Below are 15,415 nucleotides of genomic sequence, written 5' to 3' on the forward strand. Positions count from 1 at the left end.
AGAGACCATATTAAGAACACAAACGAAAAGTAAGGAAGTCTGCCATCTAGTGGCCATATTGTAATATATTAAAAAGGTATACCTTGGTAATAGTGGCCACATTGTAATTTATTAAAAAGGTGTACCTTGGTAAAAATGACATTTATCCTTACCCTGTTACCCTGTTGAAAATCTGTACCTTCATGACTTGTTTGGGTGTTTGTTTGACATTAATTTGTCAGTTTTTTTCTTAAATAAAAAGCCATTACTTTTCCAATGTTATTAGTATTTTATGACCATCCTTACAGACTGCAGTATATATGCCTGCACAGCAGTTTGCTGCCACTTGGAGGTTAGCAATAGGTCAGCTGGGATATCAGTTAGGGAATAATCACTGCTTGCTGGTTGTAGCTGTGAGTACAGGCAATGAATAGAGCAAAAAGCACATAGATTAATGGAGATTACTTTTGCCGCCGTCTGTTTAGCACTTTGATAGCAGTGATGAAAGCAATGGACAAACAAGGAAAACACAGAATCAAACCTGTTTTGTGCTGTTATTTACCAACATTTAGACAGCGTATCTGCATGATTTTCTTCATACACACCATATTGTTATAGACTTCCTACTATTTGGTGGAATATTCATGTTATTAGTGAATAGGGGATATATTCAGTAAATATAAAACATATACACTCCCATGGTATACAAGAAACACATGCTCATGAAATTAAGTCCCAGTAACACGATCTGTAGCATCAGATTGGGACCATATTGATGCTGCAGTGAAACGATTGATGACTTTGTCAGACAAGTCCTTGTGTAATGACGTGAGCAGTAGTGTCACATAAACATGTTGTAAGTGGTGATTATAAAAACAGGACCCTCCAAGGGCAGTTATATATCTTCCATGATACTATTCTAATGCTGTAGATCAGGTCAGTGTAACATAACACTGAGAGCCTGTGTTTCTTGTATATCATGCGAGTGTATCCTATGTTTTATGTATTCTACTGCTTATAATGCTATCATTCTATTGTGGTAATATATTTTACAGGGTCTAGGGGGGAAATACCGCACTGGTCTACAAATTTAACAAATAAATATAATAACCAAAATAGACTGATATAAAGAAAAACCTTAATTTCTTATTTCTAATTTGGTGGTGCACCCTGAGTCAATAGTAACTAGTAGCAACAAGGGAGAAAAAAAGAGACTCTTTTGTGGGCGCACTCTTGTCTTAAATTAGCGTATGAAACGATAAGAACAATCTTCTAAAAATTAACTTTTATTAATACAATAGTAAAATATTCAGTGGTCAAAACAGCATCAAGATAATATTTAACAGCAATAATTGAGCTGATATTGGAAAGTATAATGCAGTACTACAGTAAATAGTAATTAAATGCCGAAAATCGCATAATAACATTCGCTGCCGATGTCCCAGGTATAGAAAAATGTATTAGCCCAATCAATAAACGTATCAAATAAGGCACATAAGTGCGCTAGCTAAATGCTAGTGTAATTGAAGTGCCTGATGATGTAATAAACCCAGCTATCGTAGGAAAAGACAGAAAAAGAAAAAAGGTGTAGGGAATGAGATAACAGTGTGAATCTGCTGTCAGTGTTAGACTCTGAGCGTTATAAGCCAATCTCTTCTCTACTAAACTGAGTATTCTTCAAGGGTCGCCCACTTGAGTACTGGCCCAGCCCGACACTGATTAGCTTCCAAGATCGGACGGTTTTTGGGCGTTACCAGTGTGGTATGATAGTAGAGACAACAGGAGAATCCGATGCTACTGGAATCACTGATGAGAGTTCACGAACTACATAGTAATAAGGAGTGTCAGAGATAAGATGGATCTGCTGCCAGTGTTAGACAGGGATCGACCCTGAATCAGTGGTGAGAGTCCATGAAAAAATAGAAAAAGAAATGAAACAGACAAAAGCAAACGGGACTTCTAGGTGCCTAGTGGAAAAAAATCCCTCTAATCCAATAGCCGAAAAAGAAACTAATGTTAGAATGGTCCGAGACGATTCGTTCTGGGGCTAGATATAAAGTTCAGCAAATATTGAACATTCATCTGCGCCATACATTAACAAGGGAAAAATTTATCTAGGTAAAGCACTAGAATACAGTATACTAGAAGCCTATGATATTGTGTGCTGAGAGATTGCAACACTTATGATACTAGTGTTGCATAAGCTGTTAATATTTAAGCATTGTAGCAGATACCAAGAATGTCACTGGAGAACTGGTATCAAACAGATATGGATGAATAGGTAAATAAATATCTGATTGGTTAAATATATCCTAGATTCACAAGTGAACAAATAAACAGATGAATGTGCACAGACAACAGATTTCCTTATTATTGCAGTTGTAATAAGTACATAAAGCACATATTATTAAATATTAAATGCATGAACATGTATGAAAGAACAAGAGTTATTTATGGAACGCTGACAAAACAGTTGCATAGGTGCTAATAATAAATGAAAAAGATTAAATTACAGTATAATAACTGGATCGGCAGTATGATAATGTAAAAGAACAAGGGGGGAGGGGGGTGGGGGGGGGAGAGAAAATGGCAATGGGACACTGATATTACCGTGGCAAGGTGCGAGAGCTGCTGACCGGTAAAGGCGGTTTTAATTCCCGTCGTGACCCGTCCGTGGGTGCGGTGAAATTGTCTCGAGCACTGAGACACTGTCCATGCAGGGCCGTGCGTGGCCGCCCGGCAAGGTGCAGGCACTGTGGAGCTTGTTAGCAGACGTCTGCAGTATTGTCCGTGAGCCCGGACAGGCGCCGGAGTCCCGTGAGGAAAAGAAGTCAGTCCAGGAAGAGGTCACCTGAAAACGGACCCGAAGAGGCGTCGGACAGCAATGGGTGTGTGACGCCGGGAGCGGAGAAGCTGGGTTTGAAGATATGTCGGGCAACGGAAAACCGAGGACGGCAGTCGAAAGTAGGAGAGGGAAGACGCGTTTCACCCGTGACCGGGCTTGATCACTTCCTGTCTCGGGCTATTGAACCCTGCTGATATAAATACTGGCTGGGCTGACGGATGTCCAATCAAGGAGTTGATATGTCACTGCACAGCTGAATCCTTAGTTATAACGAAGCCAGAGTCGGACTTAGCAGGGAAGCCCAGGTTGTTATAAAAAGTCATGCAAAAAGAAAAAATAAATGAATGAAAATAATAATGAACACATGAATGCATGAAAAATATATACATCTAAAAACCAAAATTTAAAACACAGCCAAATTTGCTAAACAGCGGATCTAAGAAAACATATAAGACTAGAGGTACATCCATAATGGGGGAAAGCATAATAGAGGAGAGCCTGTACATTTGAACATTATGATAAAATGTTCCTTGATTTAAACGGTGCTTTATTAGACCTAGGCAATAGTAAATAGGTACAAGGATAAATAACCACCGATATCCAAAGGTATTACAAAAGATAATGCATCTACAGATTAGGTGGAAGTTCATGGAGATGCAGATAAACCAATGAGGTATAGGGACATGCTATAATATAGGGGATGGAGGCCTAATATTATTAATATAGTAGTGGTTGCGTCAGTTAACTGTAAGTGAAAAGTAATTAGAAGAGGCACATATGAATAATAAAATATATATAAAATATATATATATAAATATATAAAAAATATAATTTTATCTACTATAATAGATGAAGTTACGGTGATGGGCAGTGATTATTCCATTTATAGGGGCTAGATTATCCCCTTCCTGTAAGTGAAAAGTAATTAGAAGAGGCACATATGGATAATAAAATATATATAAAAAATATATATATATAAATATATAAAAAAATATAATTTTTTCTCCTATAATAGATGAAGTTATGGTGATGGGCAGTGATTATTCCATTTATAGGGGCTAAATTATCCCCTTCCTATGAAAAAGAAGTCTAAGGAAAATAGTTACAAAATAAATGGTGAGAGAAAAGCTGGAGCGCTTAGTGCTGAGAAGAAATTGTAGGTTCAAAATACTGGTGAGGTGAAAGAGGAAGTAATTATGATGTAAAATTGTATTAAGTAATCAAAGATGAAAATGAGTGGAAAAAAGGAAAAAGAGGTGGTGTAGTGGAAGTATTAAACATAGCCTCAGTGTAGAAAATTATAGGGATAAGAAGTTGTTAAGGTTGTGAACAGGTTATTAAATACTGTAATCTAGAAGGAAAAAATAGGAAAGGTGTGTAAGCTATATTAATAGATCATGGGTGTATCCGATATTAACCGGGTGAAAGACTAATAAATAAAAGAGACGTGTGGAAGAGGAAAGAAAAAAGTGCGTTGGTTAGAAGTGACAGAAAGGTGAAATGCTAGATGATAATGCGATATGAGAAGAAAAGAGGGGGGAGAGGGTGCATGAAATGTATAGTATAAAATAGATGTGTAAAGTATGGCAGGCTGAAGTGTAAGAAGGAAGTGTGAGAGAGAAGGATAAGAGAAAGGAAAAGGAAAGAAGGAGAAGGCAAAGTAATTTCTAAACAGGGGTGGTGAACTATGATAACTCCATAAGGGAGTTGGAAGGAATTAGATTGTTGTGTGAGAAAGACAAATCACATTGTTTTTTATAAAAAGGCACTATAGTTGATGTACTCGTTCAGGCCCCCGGGTTTTAATCCTCCTAGCCTGAACGTCCATTCACTTTCTTTTTTGATGAGTTCCTTGCTCAAATCACCTCCCCGTATGCCTAAGTGAACTCTATCCAGACCGAATGCACGTATCTCACAGGGGGAATCTGGATGTTGTGCATGAAAATGTCTTGCTACAGATGTTAGTTTTTTGCCCTTGAGCAAGTCTGATGCGGCATTTCTGATGGTTCCCATATGTTCTAAAATTCGCGTTTTGAATTTTCTTGTGGTCATACCGACATACCGTTGATTACAGCTGCAGACCAGACAGTAGACCAGGCCTTGTGTATCACAATTGAAGAAGTGTTTCAGGGGAATGTCCCTTCCCCATTTGTCTGTGACTTGGTCTGTTATCTGGATCTGAGGGCACGCTTTACAACGTCCACATGGAAAAGATCCAGTAACATTTCTGGATCTGGTAGCCTCTCGTGTGAAATGACTCTGGACTAGCATGTCCTTCATGTTGCTGGATCTCCTCCAGCTAATTTGAAGGGTAGAATCTAGAAGCGGCGATAAGTCTGCATCCAGGTGTAAAACTGGTAGGTGTTTCTGAATTGCATCTTTTACTTGGCGCCATTCTGGACAAAAAGTGCCCACAAAGCGAATCTGAGAATCCCCACTTTTGTCCTTGGGTTTGTCTTGGAAGATCAAAGTCTCCCTATTGATTTTAAGAACGGAGTTTTTTGCTCTTTTAAGTGCACGCTTACTATATCCTCGAGCTTGTAGTCGTGTTGCCAGTTCTAGACTTTTTTGTTTGTACACAGAATTTTCGGTACAATTGCGTCTAAGTCTAAGAAATTCCCCTTTCGGAATATTCTCGATGGTAGGCGGAAAATGAGAGCTGGTCTGATATAGGATACTATTGGTGGCTGTATCTTTGCGGAAGAGCTCCGTGGCCAGTGTGCCATTATCCGTTTTATAAATGTTAAGGTCCAAAAATGATACTTTTTCTTTACTCAGTGTGTGAGTCAGAAAGATATTGAGTTTGTTGTTATTTAGCAGATTAATGAAATCGAGTAGAAGTAGTTCACTACTGTCCCAGATCACAAAGATGTCGTCTATGAATCTGAGCCAGTGCAGGATATGTTGAGTATACTCCTGATTGTCATCACTAAATACTACTGTCTGCTCCCACCATCCAAGAAAAAGGTTGGCATACGTGGGGGCGCATGCCGCTCCCATCGCTGTTCCCCTTATTTGCTGAAAAAATTGGTCACCAAATGTGAAGTAATTTTTATTTAGAACGAAAGTAAGCATTTCACAAAGAAAGTCGTTAAACTGGTTTTTTTCTTTCATGTCTAGGAAGAATTTTGTAGCTTGGACTCCTTGCTGGTGGGAGATGCTGCTATATAATGCTTCCACATCAAGGGTAACCAAGATACATTCCCCATCTACGCAGACATCATGTAGTTTCCGTAGGAGATCTGACGTGTCTTTCAAATAAGACGGTAGTGTCAAAACGTGTTCCCGGAGATGTAAATCTAAGAATTTACTGGGTACTTCCAAAAGTCCCCCATTGCCTGAAACAATTGGTCTCCCAGGTGGTTTCCGCAGGTTCTTGTTGGATGGTGGGAGCAGACAGTAGTATTTAGTGATGACAATCAGGAGTATACTCAACATATCCTGCACTGGCTCAGATTCATAGACGACATCTTTGTGATCTGGGACAGTAGTGAACTACTTCTACTCGATTTCATTAATCTGCTAAATAACAACAAACTCAATATCTTTCTGACTCACACACTGAGTAAAGAAAAAGTATCATTTTTGGACCTTAACATTTATAAAACGGATAATGGCACACTGGCCACGGAGCTCTTCCGCAAAGATACAGCCACCAATAGTATCCTATATCAGACCAGCTCTCATTTTCCGCCTACCATCGAGAATATTCCGAAAGGGGAATTTCTTAGACTTAGACGCAATTGTACCGAAAATTCTGTGTACAAACAAAAAAGTCTAGAACTGGCAACACGACTACAAGCTCGAGGATATAGTAAGCGTGCACTTAAAAGAGCAAAAAACTCCGTTCTTAAAATCAATAGGGAGACTTTGATCTTCCAAGACAAACCCAAGGACAAAAGTGGGGATTCTCAGATTCGCTTTGTGGGCACTTTTTGTCCAGAATGGCGCCAAGTAAAAGATGCAATTCAGAAACACCTACCAGTTTTACACCTGGATGCAGACTTATCGCCGCTTCTAGATTCTACCCTTCAAATTAGCTGGAGGAGATCCAGCAACATGAAGGACATGCTAGTCCAGAGTCATTTCACACGAGAGGCTACCAGATCCAGAAATGTTACTGGATCTTTTCCATGTGGACGTTGTAAAGCGTGCCCTCAGATCCAGATAACAGACCAAGTCACAGACAAATGGGGAAGGGACATTCCCCTGAAACACTTCTTCAATTGTGATACACAAGGCCTGGTCTACTGTCTGGTCTGCAGCTGTAATCAACGGTATGTCGGTATGACCACAAGAAAATTCAAAACGCGAATTTTAGAACATATGGGAACCATCAGAAATGCCGCATCAGACTTGCTCAAGGGCAAAAAACTAACATCTGTAGCAAGACATTTTCATGCACAACATCCAGATTCCCCCTGTGAGATACGTGCATTCGGTCTGGATAGAGTTCACTTAGGCATACGGGGAGGTGATTTGAGCAAGGAACTCATCAAAAAAGAAAGTGAATGGACGTTCAGGCTAGGAGGATTAAAACCCGGGGGCCTGAACGAGTACATCAACTATAGTGCCTTTTTATAAAAAACAATGTGATTTGTCTTTCTCACACAACAATCTAATTCCTTCCAACTCCCTTATGGAGTTATCATAGTTCACCACCCCTGTTTAGAAATTACTTTGCCTTCTCCTTCTTTCCTTTTCCTTTCTCTTATCCTTCTCTCTCACACTTCCTTCTTACACTTCAGCCTGCCATACTTTACACATCTATTTTATACTATACATTTCATGCACCCTCTCCCCCCTCTTTTCTTCTCATATCGCATTATCATCTAGCATTTCACCTTTCTGTCACTTCTAACCAACGCACTTTTTTCTTTCCTCTTCCACACGTCTCTTTTATTTATTAGTCTTTCACCCGGTTAATATCGGATACACCCATGATCTATTAATATAGCTTACACACCTTTCCTATTTTTTCCTTCTAGATTACAGTATTTAATAACCTGTTCACAACCTTAACAACTTCTTATCCCTATAATTTTCTACACTGAGGCTATGTTTAATACTTCCACTACACCACCTCTTTTTCCTTTTTTCCACTCATTTTCATCTTTGATTACTTAATACAATTTTACATCATAATTACTTCCTCTTTCACCTCACCAGTATTTTGAACCTACAATTTCTTCTCAGCACTAAGCGCTCCAGCTTTTCTCTCACCATTTATTTTGTAACTTTTTTCCTTAGACTTCTTTTTCATAGGAAGGGGATAATTTAGCCCCTATAAATGGAATAATCACTGCCCATCACCATAACTTCATCTATTATAGGAGAAAAAATTATATTTTTTTATATATTTATATATATATATATTTTTTATATATATTTTATTATCCATATGTGCCTCTTCTAATTACTTTTCACTTACAGGAAGGGGATAATCTAGCCCCTATAAATGGAATAATCACTGCCCATCACCGTAACTTCATCTATTATAGTAGATAAAATTATATTTTTTATATATTTATATATATATATTTTATTATTCATATGTGCCTCTTCTAATTACTTTTCACTTACAGTTAACTGACGCAACCACTACTATATTAATAATATTAGACCTCCATCCCCTATATTATAGCATGTCCCTATACCTCATTGGTTTATCTGCATCTCCATGAACTTCCACCTAATCTGTAGATGCATTATCTTTTGTAATACCTTTGGATATCGGTGGTTATTTATCCTTGTACCTATTTACTATTGCCTAGGTCTAATAAAGCACCGTTTAAATCAAGGAACATTTTATCATAATGTTCAAATGTACAGGCTCTCCTCTATTATGCTTTCCCCCATTATGGATGTACCTCTAGTCTTATATGTTTTCTTAGATCCGCTGTTTAGCAAATTTGGCTGTGTTTTAAATTTTGGTTTTTAGATGTATATATTTTTCATGCATTCATGTGTTCATTATTATTTTCATTCATTTATTTTTTCTTTTTGCATGACTTTTTATAACAACCTGGGCTTCCCTGCTAAGTCCGACTCTGGCTTCGTTATAACTAAGGATTCAGCTGTGCAGTGACATATCAACTCCTTGATTGGACATCCGTCAGCCCAGCCAGTATTTATATCAGCAGGGTTCAATAGCCCGAGACAGGAAGTGATCAAGCCCGGTCACGGGTGAAACGCGTCTTCCCTCTCCTACTTTCGACTGCCGTCCTCGGTTTTCCGTTGCCCGACATATCTTCAAACCCAGCTTCTCCGCTCCCGGCGTCACACACCCATTGCTGTCCGACGCCTCTTCGGGTCCGTTTTCAGGTGACCTCTTCCTGGACTGACTTCTTTTCCTCACGGGACTCCGGCGCCTGTCCGGGCTCACGGACAATACTGCAGACGTCTGCTAACAAGCTCCACAGTGCCTGCACCTTGCCGGGCGGCCACGCACGGCCCTGCATGGACAGTGTCTCAGTGCTCGAGACAATTTCACCGCACCCACGGACGGGTCACGACGGGAATTAAAACCGCCTTTACCGGTCAGCAGCTCTCGCACCTTGCCACGGTAATATCAGTGTCCCATTGCCATTTTCTCTCCCCCCCCCACCCCCCTCCCCCCTTGTTCTTTTACATTATCATACTGCCGATCCAGTTATTATACTGTAATTTAATCTTTTTCATTTATTATTAGCACCTATGCAACTGTTTTGTCAGCGTTCCATAAATAACTCTTGTTCTTTCATACATGTTCATGCATTTAATATTTAATAATATGTGCTTTATGTACTTATTACAACTGCAATAATAAGGAAATCTGTTGTCTGTGCACATTCATCTGTTTATTTGTTCACTTGTGAATCTAGGATATATTTAACCAATCAGATATTTATTTACCTATTCATCCATATCTGTTTGATACCAGTTCTCCAGTGACATTCTTGGTATCTGCTACAATGCTTAAATATTAACAGCTTATGCAACACTAGTATCATAAGTGTTGCAATCTCTCCGCACACAATATCATAGGCTTCTAGTATACTGTATTCTAGTGCTTTACCTAGATAAATTTTTCCCTTGTTAATGTATGGCGCAGATGAATGTTCAATATTTGCTGAACTTTATATCTAGCCCCAGAACGAATCGTCTCGGACCATTCTAACATTAGTTTCTTTTTCGGCTATTGGATTAGAGGGATTTTTTTCCACTAGGCACCTAGAAGTCCCGTTTGCTTTTGTCTGTTTCATTTCTTTTTCTATTTTTTCATGGACTCTCACCACTGATTCAGGGTCGATCCCTGTCTAACACTGGCAGCAGATCCATCTTATCTCTGACACTCCTTATTACTATGTAGTTCGTGAACTCTCATCAGTGATTCCAGTAGCATCGGATTCTCCTGTTGTCTCTACTATCATACCACACTGGTAACGCCCAAAAACCGTCCGATCTTGGAAGCTAATCAGTGTCGGGCTGGGCCAGTACTCAAGTGGGCGACCCTTGAAGAATACTCAGTTTAGTAGAGAAGAGATTGGCTTATAACGCTCAGAGTCTAACACTGACAGCAGATTCACACTGTTATCTCATTCCCTACACCTTTTTTCTTTTTCTGTCTTTTCCTACGATAGCTGGGTTTATTACATCATCAGGCACTTCAATTACACTAGCATTTAGCTAGCGCACTTATGTGCCTTATTTGATACGTTTATTGATTGGGCTAATACATTTTTCTATACCTGGGACATCGGCAGCGAATGTTATTATGCGATTTTCGGCATTTAATTACTATTTACTGTAGTACTGCATTATACTTTCCAATATCAGCTCAATTATTGCTGTTAAATATTATCTTGATGCTGTTTTGACCACTGAATATTTTACTATTGTATTAATAAAAGTTAATTTTTAGAAGATTGTTCTTATCGTTTCATACGCTAATTTAAGACAAGAGTGCGCCCACAAAAGAGTCTCTTTTTTCTCCCTTGTTGCTATATTTTACAGATAATACAGATTATTTTCCAGTGAAGACTAAAGGGAATTGTATGGCTTGAATTGTTAAAGATATGCTAAAGGTCAGCACCCACCATAGAAGAATGTGACCTTAGTTACAGTACAGTACTGCACTATATGCCTCTCTGGGGTCAATCCAATTAATCTCAAAGGGTGTGAGTTGCCAGGGTTGTGAAAAACCAGCAACAGAAGTCGCACTGGCACTCCTCGCAGCCCCTTTTAGAGTACGATTTGAAGATTTCTCCACGAGTCGGTGGTACAGTCGGCATACAGCCGCACTTACACCCCGATGTCTCTGTGGGTAATTGGATTGACCACTTTGTCTTGCATGGAACAAGCGCTGGTACACCATCTAACTTCTGCTCAACACTTTAATGTGGCAAAGAATCACAGATCCTGTAAAAGTACAAAGCTGCAGATTGAATTACGACTTCTTACAGCCCATGGTAGTGATTGCATAAGTAGAGAAGACATCACCAAGCATGTGATGATTCCAAAGATTAAAGATTAGTTAACAGATTATGCTAATGCTGTACATACCATTATTTTGTGTATTGTATGAAAAAAAACCCAAATCCTCTGTAACTCAATCTGCTTATAAGAAATGATGGAAATCCAAGCTTATATTAATGTATATAACAGATGTGAGCTCACCTGGTTGAGGGGACCCCCTTCCTTGTGTCTCCGTCCTTCCCCTATCAGCACTGCCACCACTCCTGGGTCTAGTCTGCAGGGAAAACGTGTGAGTAAACATTCCATCTCCTGTAATAACCTGCTACTTCTTGTGGTTCTCCATTTATTATTTAATCAGCATATTATTTCTAGGATTAAGAATTTGTTCAAATGTACCAATATAATTTCAAATGTTAGGTGAACAATTGCTTCTTCCAGTTTGTTCCTCAGACTCACCCTCAAACGAGATCTTCCAAAACCCCACTGCAGATAGCTCAGCAAAACCAAGACATTCATGAAGATGAAGTTGCTGGAAATGCCAATTACAGCAGACATGACTGGGAAATTGTACAAGAGATACCTGAAAAGACATGGATATTAAAGGATGAGGAGAAACTGAAGGGTCCTGGACAGAAGTGACAGCATAAACCAATAATGGACATCATACAGGTGTCTGGAACCTCTATATAAAGAAACATTTATTCACTTGTATATGTACTGTAGCTACAGTAGGTGGTCTTCATTATGCAGACTGTCGGGATCCCGGCGCACAGTATACCGGCACCGGAATTCCGACAGCCGACACTTTTTCTCCCTCATGGGGGTCCACGACCCCCCTGGAGGGCCACGCTGTCGGTATGCCGGCGGTCGGGCTCCCGGTGCGGGTATGCTGGTCGCCGGGAGCCCGGCCACCGGCATACCATACTACACCCGATACAGTAACGGTTACAGCCAGCACATAACATGAACTACGTTCTCTCGCTGCTTTAGCACAAGGCAATGGTTAGACTTCTGCAATTTGTGTCTGCATTCATATGTATAAATGCCACTGTGCTATGCACTGATGATGGCTAATGTATTTAGTGCATAGGACAGTAGATGTGGAAGACAGCACACATATTATAACAGATCCAATCAAGATATTTTAAACATGTTACCTGGCAGTAGTCATAATGACAATTGATCCAATTAGTTCTGTGATACAGGCTGAGTATCCCTTATCCAAAATCCCACAGCATATAGGTTGAGGTGGTTCCAAGGTAGGGTCTTCCAACCATGTCCCTCAACGTATATATCTACTTTAATTTATAATCCAACTGGTTACCAGCCCATCAAAATGACGGAACAACATAAACAATAATGTCAGAACCAACGCTGTGCACGCCTGAACACAGCAACACTTGCACTGCTCCGTCGGGCGCCATCTAGTCTCCTAGTCACTAATACTGTGGTGCATGGCAGCTTATTTTATAGACAACAGGTACAAATAACTTCTGGCTGTAAACAGACACAGCATAGCAAAAACTGCACAACCAAAGGCTGCATTCATTTATCCTCTAAGCTTCCCAAGATAGCAGCACCAATCTCATCTAGTACTACTATGCCTCAGGTTGCACCCTCACAACAGGATTCCTACTAGCTACTCATTGCAATCACCTCCTTAAGATTAGGGGCCTAGAGTTAGATTTGGGTGTGGTGTGTTCAAACTGAAATCTAAATTGCAGTATAAAGATAAAGCAGCCAGTATCTACCCTGCACAGAAACAAAATAACCCACCCAAATCGAACTCTCTCTGCACGTTATATCGGCCCCGCCTGCAGTGCACATGGTTTTGTCTATTAGCAAACAAATTTGCTGCTGCTATCAGGTCTCAATTAGGCCCTATGTTGAATGGAAAGCTGGAAGAGGTTAAATTGGGCTCTTAGGACAAGAAGTGTAGAGTGCTTACTCCTGTTGTAAGCCACTGGTGCATGAAATGGAGACACAAGTACACAGGTAGACATATGTGCCAAAATCAGATGTCCTGGAGAATAGGCATCATTGTAATAGTATGAAAGTATTGGATCTCTCCAGAAGAGCCTTTGGCCAAGCTCGGGGATATTGTGCTGAAAAGTCCACATTTGGTGATCAAAAATGATCAATTGCCATAGCAGAACAAACAGGGAACAATATGTCAGCAAGCCCTCCATCTGAACCTACGCCATATAAATTTAATCCATTTGCAGAAATGTAAGGATTGGGACAAAATACTGCATTTTACGAAGCACAAAGTTGTAATCTGTGGATTTACAGGACTGGCCACCTTTACAGCTGTAATATGTCCACAGAGGGATCTTGAAATACAGCATTCTATGACGTATCCAGTTTACTTGCACCAGAAATTAATTTGTTGGTACATGGAACAGCACACATTACCTTTAAACAACTTGTATTTTGGACCAGATAGAGATATACTGCCTCTGCAAAAGGACTTTAATTATATGTCAGAGGCCTAATTCAGCAATATTGAAGGACACCATTCATGTTCAACTAAATAACTTGGAGTAACACTTGGACTCCCTTCTACCCTTTCAGATCTGCCGCTCCCCTCCTCTCTGATACCGTACACTAGCCCCCACATACCGGTCTTTTTCCATACTAAAACTCCACTAGGGAGTTTCTTACCATGCCCAAATCAGACTCTCCCACAGCCTTCAAGTATTTAAATTCTCTCTGAAAACCGATCTCTTTAATAAAGCCTACCCCACTCACACTAGGTACAGCTTCGCTGCTATCCATATCCTCATTCTAAACTAGAATGAACAACTGCTCCGGCACTCCATATAGTCCAATGCTGGACTAGGCTTGCTCTGGTGCCCTCCCCGACCGGGAGCCGGTAACATACATGGAAAGAATTGAGGCGGCACTCAGAGACTTGTAACAGCATTCGTGTAATTGTGCAAATAGTGCAAATAATGTCCACTCATTCTAAACTATATACATCTTTCTTGCCTCAGCTCTGGCTTAATAAATAAGTGTTTCACAGTGGGCACCGGAGACCCCAGTCACAGATATCGCAACTTACCAATCTGATCTTCTCAGTCACCCGTCGCCCACTGCTGCTTCTAGGCTCGCCAGCCGGCACTCGCACACTGAGTGTGGCTGGCTCCAGCATCCTCCATGTGGAGACTCCCGCCAGCTCTGGACTAAGGGTGCCGCCATCTTCCTGCAGGCCAGCTGACCATTGCACTACCAATGAGAACACAGTCCTTGGTTCTCTGAAGCTCATAGCCAATCCGCTACCAGCAGTCCCTATTAAGGGACTTCCTGAAGCACTGGCAACCAACGTTTCTCACAGCCTGCAGTTTCTCTGTGCTCCCAAGTGCTGTCTCCCACGAGCCTTCTACTGCGTTACCTCACTCCAACTACATTTCAAGTACCACTGGTTCCAGTCTAGTGTTCAGTACCAGATGCACTGGTTCCAATCCAGTGTCCAGGTAGCAGCCCGGTGTCTAGCTCCAGTACCATTTGTTCCAGTCCAGCACCATGGTACCAGACCAGTGTTCGGTACTTATACCACTGGTTTCAATCCAGTGTCCAACACCACCGGTTCCAGTGTTGACACAGACCTGACACAAAGATGATCATTTTCTACTATAGGGAATTAATTATGGGGATGTTTGGACCATATAAAAGTCTCCCACAAATAGGTCCGACCTCTTCTGCAGCTAATGAGGTCACCCTCACCTCAACTTAGGCCAACTGGCTCCAAAGATGTAGGGAGATCTAGAGTCCCGGACTCCAAACTATACGATGGCTGTATTTCTGCACACATGGGTCTCTCCCATTTCTATACAGAATATATATAACTATATACAGTGCATTTTGCAATTACTAAATAATATTCAATATCTGCAAAATGTCACTTGTGATATAAATAACTAAACAAGTGCACTGCAGATATGGTTTAATATGCTGTTTAGTGCAAATTCCCTTTATTGAACTATTTAGAAAATACGCTTCTTCCAACACCGCATGGCATCCTGGGAGAGCCTTATTCCAAAGCTATAGCACTTTCACAAATGGAAATGAACTTTAACAAAATATGCATCACAATTATAAGGCTAATATCAAATTAATCAATTAAAACGCATA

General features: G+C 40.3%; 1 protein-coding gene and 1 long non-coding RNA gene across 7 annotated transcripts in view; one reads left to right on the forward strand and one right to left on the reverse strand.

Annotated features, from left to right (window-relative positions):
* LOC134969198 (uncharacterized) overlaps window positions 1–11,798 on the forward strand; it is a 56,958-nt gene extending 45,160 nt beyond the window's left edge. Inside the window, exon 4 of the long non-coding RNA XR_010189429.1 lies at window positions 11,720–11,798. This is a non-coding gene — a long non-coding RNA (uncharacterized LOC134969198). The remainder of the gene's footprint in view (window positions 1–11,719) is intronic.
* BSCL2 (BSCL2 lipid droplet biogenesis associated, seipin) overlaps window positions 1–15,415 on the reverse strand; it is a 142,558-nt gene that overhangs the window by 32,104 nt on the left and 95,039 nt on the right. For all 6 annotated transcript variants that reach the window (XM_063944976.1, XM_063944979.1, XM_063944981.1 and 3 more), the window contains 2 exons: window positions 11,738–11,861; window positions 11,483–11,555 (listed from right to left, as the gene is read on the reverse strand). In XM_063944976.1, the coding sequence (XP_063801046.1) occupies window positions 11,483–11,555; window positions 11,738–11,861 (197 nt within the window). The remainder of the gene's footprint in view (window positions 1–11,482; window positions 11,556–11,737; window positions 11,862–15,415) is intronic.

Source organism: Pseudophryne corroboree, chromosome 11 (genome assembly GCF_028390025.1).
Source record: "Pseudophryne corroboree isolate aPseCor3 chromosome 11, aPseCor3.hap2, whole genome shotgun sequence".
NCBI lineage: Eukaryota > Metazoa > Chordata > Amphibia > Anura > Myobatrachidae > Pseudophryne > Pseudophryne corroboree.